We start from the raw sequence: 17,133 nt of genomic DNA, 5'->3' as shown, positions 1-17,133 counted from the left end.
TCGAATTTCATATAGGCGCTGTTTTGAAGAGCTTCCATATTCATGTCAGAAGATTTAAAAGTCATAACCATGGGTCACCAGCACAGTCACCGGATAGGTATCAAAAGCCGTCATTTTTATTCCATAGCATTCGTAGCTCACATTCCACGCGACCCGATAGAAGAATTCGACGGAATCATGCTCACGGGTGTCACTAATAAATGGCTGACACACGACAGGCTTGTGTGATCTTTGCTGATCCTGCCATTAGCAAAATGTTAATAGTAATTCCTAATTATTCATCTAAGAATTTTAATATATTTCAAGATTATCGACGTCTAATTTTTTTTATTTTAGTATGAGTCAGGAGTCGAGGAACTCTTTAGAAAAATCCTAATGGTGATTGCATCCAAGTGCGTCCACGTGCATCAAGCTGCTCACCTTGACCCACAGACATGGTCAGCGGACACTTCAAACCACGGATTACATCGGCATCGTCTGATATAACACCTATTCGAACAATTTCCGTTTTGTAAAAATATAATGTTCGCACCTGTTCGATCTGATGACATGGTTAACGAAGATCAGTGGAGTGTAAACGTATGCTGATGAGATGGTAGGAAATCCAATGAGTAATCTCCAGCATTTCTTCTGAGAATGAAATTTCGCCCAATACCCCGAGGCAAGTGAAAGATTAGCAAGTATTTATAATTCAAATCAAATTGAACCCTTGAATATGCGACGTGTTAGAAAAAGTGTGCACCTGGTGTTAATCAATCTCTAGACGACATACAACTTTTTAAAATATTCTCATTAAGTTCGTTTCCATTTTTTATTTTTTCCTGGTCAAAGAAACATTTTTTTCAAAATTCTGAAGAGATCACACACGTGAAAAATATGCAATGTTTATAATAATATTGTTTAACAGAATATTCAATATACCCAGCGCTAGTTTGAAGAGGGAGTAACATTTTTTCTGAACTGGTTTCCCCAAACAAGCAGTTTTCCCACTTTCTTTTGTGATGAAATATTGCACAAGAATACGAGTGTCAGGTTTCATGAAAACTTCTTTGTATTCAAGCTTCCTCGGCGTCTGACCAAACCGAAAAATGGCACAGCCTATGAATCTTAATCGCCAAGCGTATTTTGTACATCGATCCTAGAAAATCAGTCAAAAATTCATGTCTGCTCGATTAGAAAGTCAAATTATGGTCAAATGGTCCTAGACTACTAGTCACCGTGTTGTCCCCCTCCAATTCGTAGCCGACTCGCATATTAATATACTCCTGTTTACCATTTGACAAATCTCAACAGTTAGTAAAGTAAAGAATGTGAAATCCGCCATTTCGTCAGGTCGGGTAATCAACGGTAGCTGTAAATGAAATATATAGAACAACGAATTAACCGATTGTTTCGAGATGGACATAGACAATCGGGGTTTAACGAAGTCCGCGAAGTAGCCCACGAAGTGTCATTCTTCCTTGAACAAATGTTGAACAATGCAGCATCGGGGACATTTGTCGTTCGGAATGGCAACTGCCTTATTCGCTGTTCCATTGTCTGTCGCGGGTCTCTTTAAATATTTAACAGCCGCGCGCGAAACTCGTCATCTCTTTCTCTCTGTTAACGGTATCTGCGGCTCCAAGCCGACGGATTTTCGCGATTAATTATCTAGGTTACGCCCCTCCCCGAACTCGGTTAGGTTACTTCTGATTACTCCTTCAACGCTGATCTCGGTCCCGGAAACGAACAAGGTACGGCCCGTTTGCGGACCAACAACGACATATACGATCCGGACCAGCAAAGAAAGAGAAAAGAGGATCCAGAATGCTAACACCGGCACGTTAAACGGTGAAACTTTTTTTTCGAGTCTGAACACACCGCTTTCGGCGATGATTCAATTCGGACGGTTGCGTCTCGATTACTTTCCTCTGATCGCTCCGTTCCGCGTAATTCGACGATCATTCGTGTTTTGGTTCCTAGATGTACAATAAAGAATGCACAGTTAATCTGTGCATTAATGAATGTGCATTAGAGAATGTACATTAAAGAATGCACATTTAATCTGTACATTAAAAGCTGTAGATTAAAGATGTACATTTAAACTGTACTTTAAAGAATGCACATTCAATTTAAACATTAATGAATGCACATGTAATCTGTTAATTAAAGAATGCATATTTAATCTGTACATTAATGGATTCACATTTAATCTGTACACTAAAGAATGCACATTTAATCTGTACATTAAAAGCTGTAGATTAAAGATGTACATTTAAACTGTACTTTAAAGAATGCACATTTAATCTGTTAATTAAAGAATGCATATTTAATCTGTACATTAATGGATGCACATTTAATCTGTTAATTAAAGAATGCATATTTAATCTGTACATTAATGGATTCACATTTAATCTGTACACTAAAGAATGCACATTTAATCTGTACATTAAAAACTGTAGATTGAAGATGTACATTTAAACTGTACTTTAAAGAATGCACATTTAATCTGTTAATTAAAGAATGCATATTTAATCTGTACATTAATGGATGCACATTTAATCTGTACACTAAAGAATGCACATTTAATCTGTACATTAATCAATGTGCATTAAAGAATATACATTAAATAATGTACATTTAATATGTTCGTCGTATACGTGAATTTCATATGTACATGTCGGTTTCAGTTTCAAACAAATGATACGTGAGAGAGCATAAAGGAACGAAGGAAACGTCGATTATAATTGTAAACTGGTTCTGTACGTTTTAACGGGAGGTTGAAGCTTGCCACGCGAGTTCCTGGCGTGGTTCATAATTCTCGGAATTCGAAATGAACTTTCTCTCCGCGATGAAGCGGCTGGATTACGTAACACCGAAGTTGAAACGTTGCGAGACAAATTAATTACAAGCATTGTTCGCGGCCTCTTCCACGGAATTAAATGACTCGGATCCAGAATACAATCGACCGGGAAATACTTTCTACCGGGTCTGCTGCGATATTTAACTTGCCCGCGAGAACCTTGATACTGACAGTGTTTGTCGAACCCGTTAGCGGCTACCGCCGGTGTGCTAACCTCGGAAGTGAATTTTGCAATACTACGACTCGAACCCCGAAATAGCGACGTGTTATTTTATGATGAAAACAAAGCACTGAGCGGAGAAATTTCTTTTCCACGTGTCGATCCGATTGACATTCTTATTAGCGTGTTTGCGCCGAGTTCTTTGCACAATAATGTAATTAGAAATGTTTAAGTACACATACTGAAATCCTTCGTTTTACATTGCTATAGAAATTGTCGAAATCACTAGTCATTTCTGGATGATCGGTAGATGTAGCATTTGTTTGGAGAACTTTAATGATAATTATTTCTGTGTGTTTCAAGAAACATTTTTATGTGTGCAAATAATTTTTTTGTTTGAGGGATTAGGATCGAGAGGAGGTACAATAAAGACAAAAGAGACGTTTTTAAAATCAATACAAGTCTTATTCACTTCTTTTTGCGTCTTTCTCTATAAAATTTGTATGGTTCCGACTCCATGGAAGTACTGTCCGCCATGTCCAGCATGTCCTGCCTCCTGTATTTGCCATAAGGAACGTTGACTACCTCATAGCCACCACCCGAGTGACTCTGAGCGACTTTCTTCAGGCCGACTATGGCTGCCAGGATCAGGCTCATCAGGCTCAGGACCACAGCTTTGCCACTCAAAATTGCTAGTGTCTTCAATGCGATAGGTAGCAAAATAGACTTGATCAGCATAAACCCCACTACCAGGGGAATGAGGTATCTGTTCAGTTTCAGCTTCTTCTTCTTTCTGCGGGCTGGAACAATGCGAATTCATTCATACATTAAATTAAATAGAAAACAACCTTCATTTCTGTTCATCGAAATCATTATTATTCACGTTTCCTTACCATTAATTTATTGTACAATAGATTTTAGGTACTCTGCAATCTATTTCAATATATGTATATGTATATGTTTATTGTGAGAAAAATGAAGTATATTGAATAATTTTCGAATAATTATGCAATTACGGGGAAAAAGATTCTCTGGGGTGATCAATGGATCCATGCTTTATGCACGTCAGCACATTTGTCTATGTTAATTTCTAAAATGCTAAATATTTATAGACTTTCTCCAGATCCAATTTGCACGCGACTCATCAGAGATTCAATCTATTCAAATTAATCTATTCACAAGAACTCGGATGCATTGCATCAGCTCGGCGGATTACAAGACAAAGGATATCATAATCGCGCATATAATAAGTAGACTGAGGAATGCAATAAAATATAGTATACCATTGAGTTCGGTAACTGTTTCGCTCTAATAGGAACGCTCTAAACTCGTCGAACATACAAGATAATATTTGATTTTTCAGAGCATGGTTTGTCGCGTTAAATTGCGAATAACCCGATAAATGTGCGATGCGCCTGGTAATGCGGGACATCGGAAACAGAAAGGTAGCGCTCCTTGTTAGTCAGCTCTCGAAATGGACATGGTAATAGGGTGAACTGGAGTGGAAAGCACTTAGGGTTTTTATGTCGGACAGATACGGGCCATGAACGATCAAGGATCGTATTATGATCGGGATTAGAGATAACAAGAATGCGTAATTACATGGTCCTTTAGCTGGGACCATTAACATTCGACGATAATAACGACCCTGACGATGACAATAGTCGCGGACGGAAACTGGAAAAGTTCGATGGAGTCACACGGAGCCCGAACAAAATTATTTGGGTGGAAAATGCCAGAAAATCGATGACTGATGAGACAATTAAAGAGCCGTGACAGTTCAGGCAATATTTATGTAATTGTGAGGGAAAGAACATTTAACCAATGGTAAATTTTAAGAAGTCAAGTCAGTGTATTATTATATTAAAAATTTACGATCATGGATTTCGTTGGCATGGAGTCAACAATTGTTAGATAATCAATTTATTAATGAAGATGGACATTTTCAAATCTCTAATCGCATTTACCTTCAACGGACGATCGCGACACGGGAAGTATAGTGTCAACAGCATTCACAATTCCATCACTGATCCAATCCACGGGATTCTCCGGTTCCTCCAGCTGCAGTTTCGATGCATTCTGCATCACAGTGGTCTGCGTGGTCTCTGTAGCAGTCAGCAGTGGTAGGAAGAGCAGCAGGAACACCAACAGCATCCTCCTCTCGCATCTGACACTGTCCTTCACCAGTGTCACGCCAGGGTGTCGATGATATTCTCTGATGTACACTTTGGGAGTCGTAGAAAAGAAAACCGTTGATAACAATATCCAAATATACACGAGCAACTAACATCCGGCAGCTTAACCCACTTGTGTAAAAAAATTGTTCGAACTATTTGTTCGCAAGCTTCGAAAGTTTCAAAGAATGTCTTTGGAACAGCTAAAATAATATTGAGACTCTAGAAATGTTTTTTGAAGACGTTAAAATCTTGATTTTCATAAAATTATAAATTGCTAAACATAGTATACGAGTGCTTGGAGATTTCAAAATTTGTCATTGTTTTTGTCTGAACATTTTATATCAGACATTTTCAAATTGAAATTTAATAATTGTTCTCGACTGAAAATTTGAGTTCAGACATTTTCAAACTGAGATTTTAAAATTTGTCATGGTTCTTGTCAGACTTTTTCCGTTATTCTAAACAAAATAAAAATGTAATTTTTAACTTTTAATTGGTCAACTATCCAAGAGAAGGTCCAAGCACAGGAGCGAACCGTGACGCCTACATGGATTAAGTTCCGGATGTCGGTCCGCACATGAACGAAACGTCCGACGGATCTCGCGTACGGTTATTCCGCGGTTCACGGATGAAACGGGTCTGCGGATCCTCTTTGCAAAATGGAAATTGCACGTACACGATGCAGGAAGCGTAGCTCGCGATCTCCCGGCGAACAATGGCTGCGTTTCAGCTCCAAAGATTGGAGCCCTTCGGACAAAAGCACAAGAAGCTACCGGGGCGGTGAATGATTTCTGACGGAGGCGACGAACTGACCCGCTGGCAAATGAAATGTCAACTGACATTCGTCCTAGGCCGGACCATTAGTTTATATAGCAGCCACGCGAAAAGCTCAGAGAAGGAGACCGCCATCCCAGTTGGTACTGGCGCATGACGAAGGATTCGCCAGTCCGTCCACCACCTCTGCTCTCTCTCCCTCAAAGACCATTGGACGAGCTTGTCAGCGGGGCAGTGTATTGTCCCCCGAATATTTCCGACAGTGTTTCCATGATCCACTGACAGCAGAAACATAGCGTTTCCCGTGAAAAGCACCGATCCACAGCTCACCGGCACCGTCTCGATCACTGATCGCGCGTTTCGTTTCACACTCGAGTAATCCTCTGGATGAGTTCACAGCGCACCGGCCTCTTTACCACGAACGGTGGTAACTGTGTTGTTTGACTGAGGGGTCCATCGAAAATGACCTGTGAACCCGGCGACCAGAAAGGAAACGTGGAAGAATTTTTTTAAGTGGTTTTTTATTCGAATTTTATTGGAAGGGTGTTTATTGTGGGCGAAATGACTTCGGGTTCAGTGTGAACGCAAGTTTTCAAGTATATAAGAATTGCTTTAAATTTTTTAATGCATTCATGCAGAGAAATCTGCATTCATAGAAACTTTCCTGTGAGAAAGTATTTCCCATTCCGTCCTCCATCAGTCATCCCATAATTTGTCCCACGAGTGAAAAAGGGACCACCTGTCCCGTTACCACTGACAATTAAAAGAGAGAATGATCGTCGCACGCCTAAGCATTGTCATTAATAAGCGGCTCATCTCTTCGTTGAGCGCACCGTGTTCGCCGTGAACGTTTCAATTAACATTCACGAGTCGTTCCTCTAATTACTCGCGGTCACGTGACGTACGAGGGTTCATAAATCTCCTCGAGGCGCATCGTGACGCTGAATGATTGTCGAGAATGGAATCTCGTGTTCGTGATCGAAGCCTTAAACTTGCTGTCTGACTTCTTTCGCGTTCTGGAACCAGTTACCCGTTTATGGCTGAGGTGTGATCTTAATCACTGTGATCAACAATAACATAATTGAGCCCTCTACCTGCCTAAAATAATATATCATTGGGGAAAGAACTAATTTACGACTTTCACCATCACGTCACTGAATTGTGCGAATATTTATATGAACTCGGATATTTTGTATTACAATGGTAGTAATGGTGAGAGTGCCATGTTTATTAACGGTACTTTGTAATTCAGAGCTTCAGGAGCAATTTCAAGTATTTCGTGTTTTATGAATTTTTTCTTCTGGCTATTATAAGATTACTTCTCTCTCGAACAAACAAAAATTTCTTTAATCAATAATTAATTGAAAATAATAGTTCTTTAAATAGATGGTCTTCAACATTTTGTCAATATTCTCACCCTGTGTTTTTAGTAAATACCCTCTAGAAACTTATCTGAGCTACATTACGTGCCAATAAGTAGAAACAACAAGTAATGGTCAGACACAGTAGCTAAATCCTATTAGCAATTTCTTAACATTCAATGACTGCTATTCCTATGATCAAAACGTCACATAAACAGTATTGATTGTCCACTTCGTACATATCTATTTGCTGCAGCTCAAAAACGCACATGCAACGAAGTTAAACAGTCGACGAAACGGTAAACGTTTTCCGAGTAAAGAAAAAACGAGAAATATTTCTCTTTAGAAAATAAATTTTTCCGGAGGACAACAAAGTCGATGGGTATCGAACAATTGACAATTTTCTTTCTATGTTTACGTCGAAACGTGCTCCTGGATCGTTCTCGGTTCGAGAGCCGACCGTTACACGTTTCCTTGAAAATGAAATAGCAGCATCGATCATTACGTCGACATGCAACGACCGAGCGTCGAAGCAAAGACCCGAAAGGGGACTGGTAATGATGATAGTGATTTAACAGGCGTAGGCTTGTTCGTTCTCCAGCGTTCTATCAACTCGGTTGCCCCCTGTACCGTTCCACGAGCAATTATCCGCGTGCCCCGTGTTCACGCAGGAAGCAGCGAAATTGTCCTTCGCTTCCTCGGAAGACGAACGAGACAATGCTCTTTCAAGATGGCAGATGAATAAAAATGCGACGAGGATATCTGGGTCCCTCGCTTCATACGCGAGAGATTCGTATAATGTCGCCGTCACTCTCATGATTAATGATTTTTCGACCTAGGTACAGTGACCTGCATATCACAACATTAAAATTTGTCACTATGACGGGTCACTGTGATTCCTATCTATCTCTACTTTTACAGTTACCGAAACGAGCGGCTATTTACGTGAAATATTGCTACACAGTAGCGTTCAAAGTCCTGTGAAGGCTATTTAGATCTTCTGATACTTTCAAGCACAATACCTTTATGGAAAATTGCTGTAAAGTTACATCTAAAGTTGCCTATAAAATAACGATCATTTAATGAAAATTAATTATTTGAAAAGTTGCATCTAAGGTTGTATCTAAAATAACGATCATTTAATGAAAATTAATTATTTAATTGATTCGGTTTCAAAATGAAAAATTTAATCGGCATGAGTAGTTTATTAACTGTTGAATTGGAGTGTATCTACGGTTTTCGTGTCATCGAGTCTTATTTGTTCTATCATACGATGTGTAACCTAGAAACAATTAGCGCATGGTTTATAGGCAATGCGACCACGTGAAATTGTCCATGTTTCATATTTTATTACCGTATAGCAATGAAAGTTTCAGGAAAGTGTGCAACGACAATCGAGGGTGATCCAGGGGACGGTACAGTTACAGATTAATACATCGAAATGCACTTTTGATAAAAGGAGACTTTCCATGGAGGATGCAGGTTGTGTTCGATTTTAGTAGAATGCGGGTGTTCCGTCACGCGATAAATCGCATCGCGTGCCGGTGGTATCGTTTCGTCGCAGACTTACGTGCCGATTCTGTTTTTCACCGGATCTAGAAACTCTGCGATCAGTTGTCGATATAAAAACTGACCGACTGGGAAGAAGAAAGTATCTATTGTCTGCTAAACAAACGGCGTCTGCCAATTTCCCGAAGCAGTAAACAATACGACCTTTAATCTCAACGTTTCTGTTATTATTTAATTATACGTAAGCTTAAACAAAAGCATTGAACACAGAATTCACCCAACGATTATATAATTTATTTAACGATAGCCCCAATTAACTAAAAAATCATGCAATTGCTCCATTCTTTTGCTACCAGAAGCAAAAGCTTTCGCAAAAACGAGATAAAAAATTTGTCATGAAAAAAGATGACGATTTTCGCAGGATAGGCTGCAATTCAACACACAAATGTATTTCATGCACTCTCATCAACCTAAACGTTTCAGTCATCCTCGATTGTATAATCATTCGACAACCGACAATTTCAAAGTCTCCCAAGAAAAATGTTAACAATCGTAAAACTCTGTAATCATGAAATTCTTTGAAACCCTCTCCAATATATTGCCCACCACTGAACTTTCCCCGATCGACCCACCCAGATCTAAGTAATCATCGATCGACGACAACGGGCCGGTTGTTATCGGCCCGGTTGCCAGCGTAGCGTAACTCAAAAAACAACGTGTGCGTCTTGACAGGTGTCTTGCTTTGTGATTGCGATGTCCCCCAAACAGATAGACACATGTAGACGCGACGCCCTGGCGTTTTCCCCGGTTGTTTCTCGCGAGAACGGAGAACGATAAAGGGGGAGCGCCGGAGAGTCATGCTGTACCGTTCGACAATATAGCCTGACATATATATCGGCGGTATCACAGAATTTGGATCACAGTACTTACCGCGCACACATATATTGCCGGCTCGTCGCCGCGGTGCTCATTTTTCACGGACTGTCGATCCCGCTGGCAACTGAAGCGTGCCCGGCGTGGTACCCCAGCTAGCCCCCCTCGGATCCTCGACGAGGAATCAAGAGCGGATCGGTTAGTTCACGGTCGCTCGCTGTTCAGGTCGTTCCGTCGACAGACCATTCGTCATTTGCATTTGCACAGTCGATCGTCGTGACAGTATTATTAATTGCCTGGCAGCAGCGGCGCCTCAAATACGGCGTTCACGGACACTGATCCGAGGATCGAGCTGATTCTGGATCCGCGGTGAGTCTTGAAGACGTTACTCCACCCACTACCCTCGCACTATTTGCATTTTTCAAGTGGTCATTATCGCGAAGACGTTACTCAAGTGGTTGTGCGTGTTAAAATCGAGAAATTAAACAGTAATGTTTAACAAATTGATCTATTGTAATGAATTTTGAAATATATTTTGGAATCAATACGATGTACAAACGAATGAAGTCATTTTTCTCTTAACACATTGGAAAAGAACAAATTTTCCGACATTACAGAAATGCTCGATTAGCTAATTCATTTTTCGGCACCAGTTTCAGCAACCTCCACTTTGAAGAAGACATGTAACCACCTCCCATTCGCTGCGAAGAACTAGAAGAGATCGTTAATACGAATGTGCGAAGGATCCACTATTTCCGGGCACTCCGCCAGCTGGGGAACCAGCGGTAGCCTCGATGATGTGATTGGGGGTCGTGGATGATCGTGGACAGTACCCAGGTGAACCCGTTCACGTGAACATGCGACCAAGAGTGAATCTAGCCGCGGTTCTCTTGACTCTGAGCTGTGTGGCCCGGTTGATCGATACTGCGAGACCCGTTATTAGGCGTCAGGATCACAAGCATGTTCTTAGGGATCACAGTTCTATTGGGAAGAAGGCGGTTCTCAAGATGCCGCAAAATAAGATAGTACCGACCACTGCGGTGCTTTTGTTGGTGCAGGATCAGAACAAGGCTGCTAATAAGCTGACGAAGAACAATGATCTGCCTGCGTCCAAGGACTACGGTGATTCAGGTAATACGGAAATGAAGTTGAGGATGATGGAGTTACCGTTGATTTTTGGGAACGGACTAAGTAGTTGATCCATTATATTTTGTCAAAAACGATATTAAGATCAAGATCTTCCCATTGATGTCAATATAAGTAGCTAATAATTTAAACTAGCTGCTAGAAGATTAGAATTTAGACGAGACCTTCATATCTATATGTCAAAATGGCCCTAACAATAGATAATCCATTGATCGTAAAAGAGATGTTAAATAATGTCTTAAAAGCATACTTCCTCATAGTAAGTGCCGTTTTGTCGTTCCACAAGTGCCACGCAAAGTCAACTATAAAAAAAAGCCTGTTCCGCGAACACGCAATGATCAAACCCCGTTAGCCGACCCTGTCGATATCATAAGGCAGAAGTAGCGATTTCAAATATGGTTTATTAACACACATTAACTGGTTAAAACGAAGTACAGGTGAGAGAGGCGCGTATTGAGAGGGGTTTAACAGGTGGTCCGGAATTTTCAGGGCGTCCTCGTCGAAGAAAGCAGTCGATGGAAAAGACGATGATGGCCCTGCTGATTGCTTACAAGATGAAGTTCGTCGCCCTGATCCCGACCTTAGTCGGCGGCCTGATCCTGTTGAAGGCTACCGCGTTGCTTGCTGGATTCTTCTTCGCGCTATTCGCCGCGGTACTCGGGTTGAAGGTGCGCTGATCAACCACATCCGATCGACCGTAGATGATCCATGTGACGATCAATCGGTCAAGGTCATCCGGATCACAACGCGAAGCTGATCGTTTTATACCTTGCAGACCCGTGGCCGCCATTGATCCAGAGAAATAACAATCCTCGCGATCGAGGTGATCCGGATGACGATCGACGGACGATTCATAGCCGATCGTCTCACGGAGACTAGCGAGATAAGTGTGTAACATATCATGGAGAATCATTAAAGCAGTCCCGTTTATCCTGTTCGATTCTCTGCCTCTTTATTCGGTCAGTCTTCGTCTATCGATCTCCACGGCGAACGAACGCGAGGACACGCGCTACATCGTGACAATAAATACATGGCGATCGGTAATAAATAATAGAGCTTAAATGATAGTTATAGATTACACGGCTACAGCATACAGTGTGAGATTGCGACGATGAAGCGACCGCAAAATTCGTGTACAGACGATTCAGTACAGTGTTTCAGGATCAATGGATCCTACGACCTGTACAGACGTTACGGGTCGCTTCGATCGTCGACGCATAAGATAACTCGTCCTGGTTCCGTTAGAAACTCGCATGCGTGGAAATCACTGACGGCGGTGTCAGCTTGCTTTTATCTGTCGGTGCTATTCAAACTTAAAGTTGGAAAATACATTTCAACCTTTAAACTTAAATCTAACTCAGTGTTCAAAGTCAGAATGGAGAAATTTCAGTTTGAATTTCGCGTTTTTACGATGGAGTCCAAATTCGAATTTAGGTGAGTAGGAATCAAATAATCCTCGGAAGTCAAATCTATATTGGCAAGTGTCTTGTACTTGCACCGGATTCCTGTGCTTGAATTAATAAAATTCAAATTCGAATTTCGCAGACGAAATTTTGAATTTGTATTGGATCGATACAATTTATATCTAGTTACACGAGCTGTTGGTATAAATATAATTTTAATTTAAACATGAAAGCTACAATTCAAGTTTGAATTTCGCACTGTTCGATTGGAATTCAAATCTGAGTTCAGTGATCGCGTTATCAAGCGTCTAACAATTATTGCTGAGTTATTATCTCAGTTAAAGTGACCATACAGTTCTTATTTGAATCTTGTGTGCAAAAAAAAAAAATTAAAGTTTAGCCGATGCAATCGAAATTTGAAATAAATAGTCGAAGCATTTCTTTCAGTAGTTAATAATCAAATTTTTAATTTCTTGGGGATTCTCGAACTCGAACTCCAAAGCGAACGGTCTTGGTCCCGTTAGAACCTCGCGTGCAAGAAAATCGCAGCATCGTCATTGTCATGTAAAATGGTTTGCAAGCGAGTGACAGTTTAAGTGCATCTAGCGACATTTGACATCCACGGTTGAACGTACGAAGCTTCGATTAGAGTAATTTTCAACGAACTGCGTCCCCGTGACACCAGATTCGGTAACAAAGAAACAATTTCCTCTATTCATCATCCGTCATCAACGAATCTTTCTGTATTAACCATAAAGACGAGACATTAAAATTCGCGGAAACAATTCGAGGGTTACTGAAATCCTTTACGGGAACCTATAAATAACAACCCATAAAGAAGCACCCTGTAGATCAAGGTACTATAACGGCGAAATACGATCGTTCTCTTTCCACGAACAAACAGAGACCGTCCTTGGTCGTGCACACCAGATTAGCAGTCCAATGATCGCAATCGGGGAGCCATAATCGCCCATCGTTTGCAAACGGAACCGGAGGACGTCGCAGCTCATCAATGAAGATGTCTCGCAGAGTAGGCCAGGTTCTGCGCGTAATTCTGCATCTCTTCGGTGGTGGATGGCAGCATGGTCGCCGAAATAGCCTTGAGACTTCTATCCCACCCTCCTCCGCTTTGTTGCCAGCCGCCATGGTCGTGGCTCTGCTTCTGACTAAGCAGCTTCTTCAGACCGATGATGAGAGACAGCACCAGCGCGATCTTGCTGATAATAAGCGCTTTTCCAGCGAGTAAGAAGAGCACGCCAAGGGCAATAGGTATCAGAGCAGCCATCTTCATAGCCATGCCCATCATCATCATGCCCATCATCTTCTTCATCTTGCCTCTACCCTCCTCCATGCCTCTTTTCAATTCTCCAGGAGTGGTCTTCGGTAAACGAATCTGGACGTTGAAGCTGTTCAGCAGCGAGGCCACTCGATCAAACAGAATCTCGTTCAGAATCTCGTCTTTGCTGGCAGCATTCCTTCCTAGGGTGGCTTCTAGATCACTCGCGGAGCTCTTAGGAGGCTCCTCGTTGGTCCTGACGAGCTCGAATGTGTCGGACAGAGGCAAAGTGCGCATTCTGCCTAGCCGTTCGAAAAAAGCGATCGCCTTCTTCTTCAGGCAAGGTGAGACGCCTATGTTCCTCTGCTGGCAGTCCTCGTAGACCCGGTTCATCGCTCTGAAACCTCTGTCCACGAGGCTGTCTTCCTCTTTGATGGTGGAGGTCGCATAGACCAACACGCAGCCGGCGAACAAGAGAAACACACACTTGAAGAGATCCATTCCGAAGAATCGTTCCGGAGAGCCGATCAGGGTAATCCTTTGGGACTGCGAGGGATGGACAGCAGCAAAACTGGTTGTTTCTTACGATCACGATTTACCGGGAGAATTCGCACGATTTCACGGTCTTCAGGATCCTCGACTAGAGAGAACTGGCGGCAGGACGACATACTCCAGCCGATATATACCATCCGGCTCAGCATCGAAACATCCAACGGGGGTGAGCCTGCTCTCCCACGTAAGGGGACACCGTGGCCAACACCGTGGACCCCGCACACGTGACACCAGGTCCCCCTGTTGCCCCCCCTCTCGACATCACGCGGACGTCCCGCGGAAGCGTCCTCCATTCTTCTGTTCACGCCGCTCCGCTCTCGCTCGATCCTTTTCTCGCGGTCCTCATACACAGATGTACACAGGAACGTACACAAACAAACTGGATTCAGTTACTGGAGGATTCTCACGTAGAGCATCTGACCCATCCTGACACAGAGACCCACTGAGCACCTGGAAGGTGGAACGTCTATATGCCTCGCGGTCGTTAAGTTTCGCTGATGCTACTCGGGATTCGCTCTAAGTGCATGAGAGGGGGGATTATGCACAGGAGGATGCACCGACAGGGATCCTATTGGCGTACCTGGCACCGTGACCTCTTCGTTGACCTCTCGGGGATCGTCGTGACGCTCGAAAGTAGTTTTAGGTCGTGGACGGTCCGCGGCCTTACTCTCTCGATTCTCTCCAGCCCTAGTATTAGGCTGTACTATATGAATCGTTCGATTCGTAGCAGTAACGATAAACGAACGAACTTTATACACATTAGTATATAATGTCTACATTAGAGTATACAGTGTCTACTGTCATCTTTATGGATATACTTTAGGAACATCAAACAGTGCCGTATTGCTTTGCTATGCTATACTATGCTATTCCCTTGCTCACATGGAGTCACTACGATCCAGATCTAATCGAGTGTGATGGTATCCCTAAACGGATCTCACGAAAATCGGTGCACAGAGTTTCTCCGCTTGATATCGATCCGGTCGCTTTGTTTTCTGTGTTGAGGTCAGCTGTTCTTTTCTCTTCTCATCGGAGGAGGATGAGGATGATGATGATGATGATGATGACCAGTCCATCTCCGTCGGTGAAATCCCCCTTGTTTTCCTACGTGCGGTTAAGGATGACGGTCACCGACACCGTGACCGATTCATCCGACTTCCGATCAATGATCGTCAGTGATCATCGCTGTGCGATTGATTCTTCCGCTTCAAGTGTCTTCGACTTCACTGTTGGAAGATGGAGAAGTTGTCCACGATCTATCAGCGATAGTAGTACTACTCGGTACATCAAATTTTATCTTTCCAGCTTTGAGTGCATTAATCACATCATTCTAATTTTGTAGAAGGATTTTAGAGTGTAAGTGTTAATTGCCGGGAAATCGCGAACTAAACCGTGAAATCGTTCCGTTCCACTAGAAGTGCCTCCTCTGCTATTAACTTCCCTGTCCAGAGATTAATCGCTACTTTCTAGTTGATCGAGGATTTAGCTTGAAGCGATAGATCGCCGAGTCATTCGATCAAATTCGACAGAGCTACATTGACAGAACAAGTTGCGATGGTACACGTAATATACAGCGAGAGGAGATTACGTCTGGCTAAAAGTGAACCGCATCGGTTGCACCTTTTTTTGCCGGTTGCACCAGACCGCACCGACTTCACCTTCACTTCGCGGTCTTCTTCTTTTTCCAATAGCTGCTGGGCGTGGCCGTGTCCGAGGTGAGACAAACGAGGCGCCTCTGGATTGAATTAGCAGATCGGAAAGCGTGAAACTTCGTTTTAAGCGTGAACATCGCGTATCTTAATGATCGACGTAACAGTAGCTGCTGTGGTATTCATTCCTGTTGTTCAATTACCTTATCTCTTACCACGATGGCTGAACATGAATTAAGCTGACCGTGTTTGCAACATTCAGACTTTTTATAATGTATGTACATTTTGTGCATTTATATTTATCATGAGATTTAGCTTGTACTTTAATCCGTGTGCACTGTAGAAATTTATTCTCCCTCTAAACACTATATTAGAAATATATTTCCACAGTTTTGTATCTTGTTTTTATCATACATGTATAAAATCCGCAGTCTACTTATCACCAACATTCACGATCAATCTTGATCTGAAAAATCAGGCTCTGTATATAATGTAACGCAACAGTTAAATGAATAAACTGTAGATATTAATGTAAATTGAAGTTTCCATTACATAAATTCAAATATCTGTAAGCACTGGCGTTAGTTATGAACTTGAGGATTTGTCTAGTTGTTTATTGCGCAGCGACCTCGAAAACCGCGTATCTCCAGGCCTCGGGACCGTTGTCGAAAAAACGTTTACGATCTAAAAATTAAGGGGGACGCGGACGTGGAGGATTTTCCTCGGAACAACACCCGAAGGCGTCGAGCTGTCGCGTATTTCTGGCAGTGAATTTATCAAACAGAATGTGTCACTGTGCCGATCTCACAATCGGCGGGCGCGTAACGTTGGCACACGCTCGATCGAGGTTAACGCATCTCTAATGGGACAACGTAGCATCCTCCATTCTGCCGGCTTACCTACATTCACGATTATCCCATACCGAGCTCTCCGTGCAGTAACGCGCGTGCCACATTCGCGTGGAACGCCGATTGAATTCGCAGGAGCGCGAGAAACGGATTCCGCTCGCAATTCCGCTGGCGGAAGCACGGAAGCAGCCGACAGACGAGGAAACGCTGCCGGGACGATCGAGATCGTCTGCCGAAGATCCAGCGGACTGTGCTCTTCGACAGGGAAAGTCAACGGTATTAACATAACGCTCTGGGATTTCATTTAACTGCGAGTGAGCTTGAAAATGAGATTCGGCGTAATGATCGGATTCTGAATTTTTAATGTGATTAAGTCAAAACTCGGGATCTTAACGAGTGAATATCAGATTCTTTTGAAGTGCGATCAAGCTACAGTGTGATTCCGATCGAAAGTTAAACGGGAGAGTTTGCAGATTGCGTGTTAACAATGGAATTTGGATGGGATGGAGATCGAATTTTGAATCTTGAATTTAAATTTGAATTGCAAACCTAGGATTCTAAGT

At 42.4% G+C, this 17,133-nt stretch overlaps 3 protein-coding genes across 4 annotated transcripts; 1 reads left to right on the top strand and 2 right to left on the bottom strand.

Annotated features, from left to right (window-relative positions):
* Positions 1 to 3,448: 3,448 nt before the first annotated feature.
* On the bottom strand, positions 3,449 to 6,049 carry Osi13 (Protein). Of its 2 annotated transcripts, none has more exons than XM_076439238.1 (3): positions 5,856 to 6,049; positions 4,970 to 5,227; positions 3,449 to 3,802 (listed from the first exon to the last, which is right to left on the bottom strand). In XM_076439238.1, the coding sequence occupies exons 1-3, from the start codon at positions 6,019 to 6,021 to the stop codon at positions 3,471 to 3,473; spliced, it is 756 nt and encodes a 251-aa protein (XP_076295353.1). In that variant the 5' UTR covers positions 6,022 to 6,049; the 3' UTR covers positions 3,449 to 3,470. The 2 variants fall into 2 exon arrangements, with proteins under 2 accessions (XP_076295353.1, XP_076295354.1); XM_076439239.1 differs by having other exon boundaries at positions 5,788 to 5,929.
* A 3,689-nt stretch (positions 6,050 to 9,738) lies between these two features.
* Positions 9,739 to 13,638, top strand: LOC143216315 (uncharacterized). Its single transcript, XM_076439235.1, has 3 exons — positions 9,739 to 10,065; positions 10,350 to 10,827; positions 11,332 to 13,638. Exons 2-3 carry the CDS (start codon positions 10,554 to 10,556, stop codon positions 11,517 to 11,519), a joined length of 462 nt encoding a protein of 153 aa, XP_076295350.1. The 5' UTR covers positions 9,739 to 10,065; positions 10,350 to 10,553; the 3' UTR covers positions 11,520 to 13,638.
* Positions 11,224 to 14,205, bottom strand: Osi12 (DUF1676 domain-containing protein Osi12). The gene has a single exon (XM_076439234.1). The coding sequence runs from the start codon at positions 14,020 to 14,022 to the stop codon at positions 13,255 to 13,257; it is 768 nt and encodes a 255-aa protein (XP_076295349.1). The 5' UTR covers positions 14,023 to 14,205; the 3' UTR covers positions 11,224 to 13,254.
* Between the last annotated feature and the right edge of the window lie 2,928 nt (positions 14,206 to 17,133).

This window comes from Lasioglossum baleicum, chromosome 15 (genome assembly GCF_051020765.1).
Source record: "Lasioglossum baleicum chromosome 15, iyLasBale1, whole genome shotgun sequence".
In the NCBI taxonomy this organism is placed as follows: domain Eukaryota; kingdom Metazoa; phylum Arthropoda; class Insecta; order Hymenoptera; family Halictidae; genus Lasioglossum; species Lasioglossum baleicum.
Note: the sequence above shows the minus strand (reverse complement) of the source record. Positions and strands in the feature narration are given on the sequence as shown.

Bases quoted from the DNA above. Each gene is read 5' to 3' on its own strand.
- Osi13 (XM_076439238.1), bottom strand. From the start codon at position 6,021: ATGTCAGTTGACATTTCATTTGCCAGCGGGTCAGTTCGTCGCCTCCGT. The intron at 5,228-5,855 runs GTACGTGCAATT...CGACTCCCAAAG, and splicing joins AGCTACGCTTCCTGCATCGT to TGTACATCAGAGAATATCAT. The intron at 3,803-4,969 runs GTAAATGCGATT...GCATTGTTCCAG, and splicing joins GTCGCGATCGTCCGTTGAAG to CCCGCAGAAAGAAGAAGAAG.
- LOC143216315 (XM_076439235.1), top strand. From the start codon at position 10,554: ATGCGACCAAGAGTGAATCTAGCCGCGGTTCTCTTGACTCTGAGCTGT. The intron at 10,828-11,331 runs GTAATACGGAAA...CGGAATTTTCAG, and splicing joins CAAGGACTACGGTGATTCAG to GGCGTCCTCGTCGAAGAAAG.
- Osi12 (XM_076439234.1), bottom strand. From the start codon at position 14,022: ATGGATCTCTTCAAGTGTGTGTTTCTCTTGTTCGCCGGCTGCGTGTTG.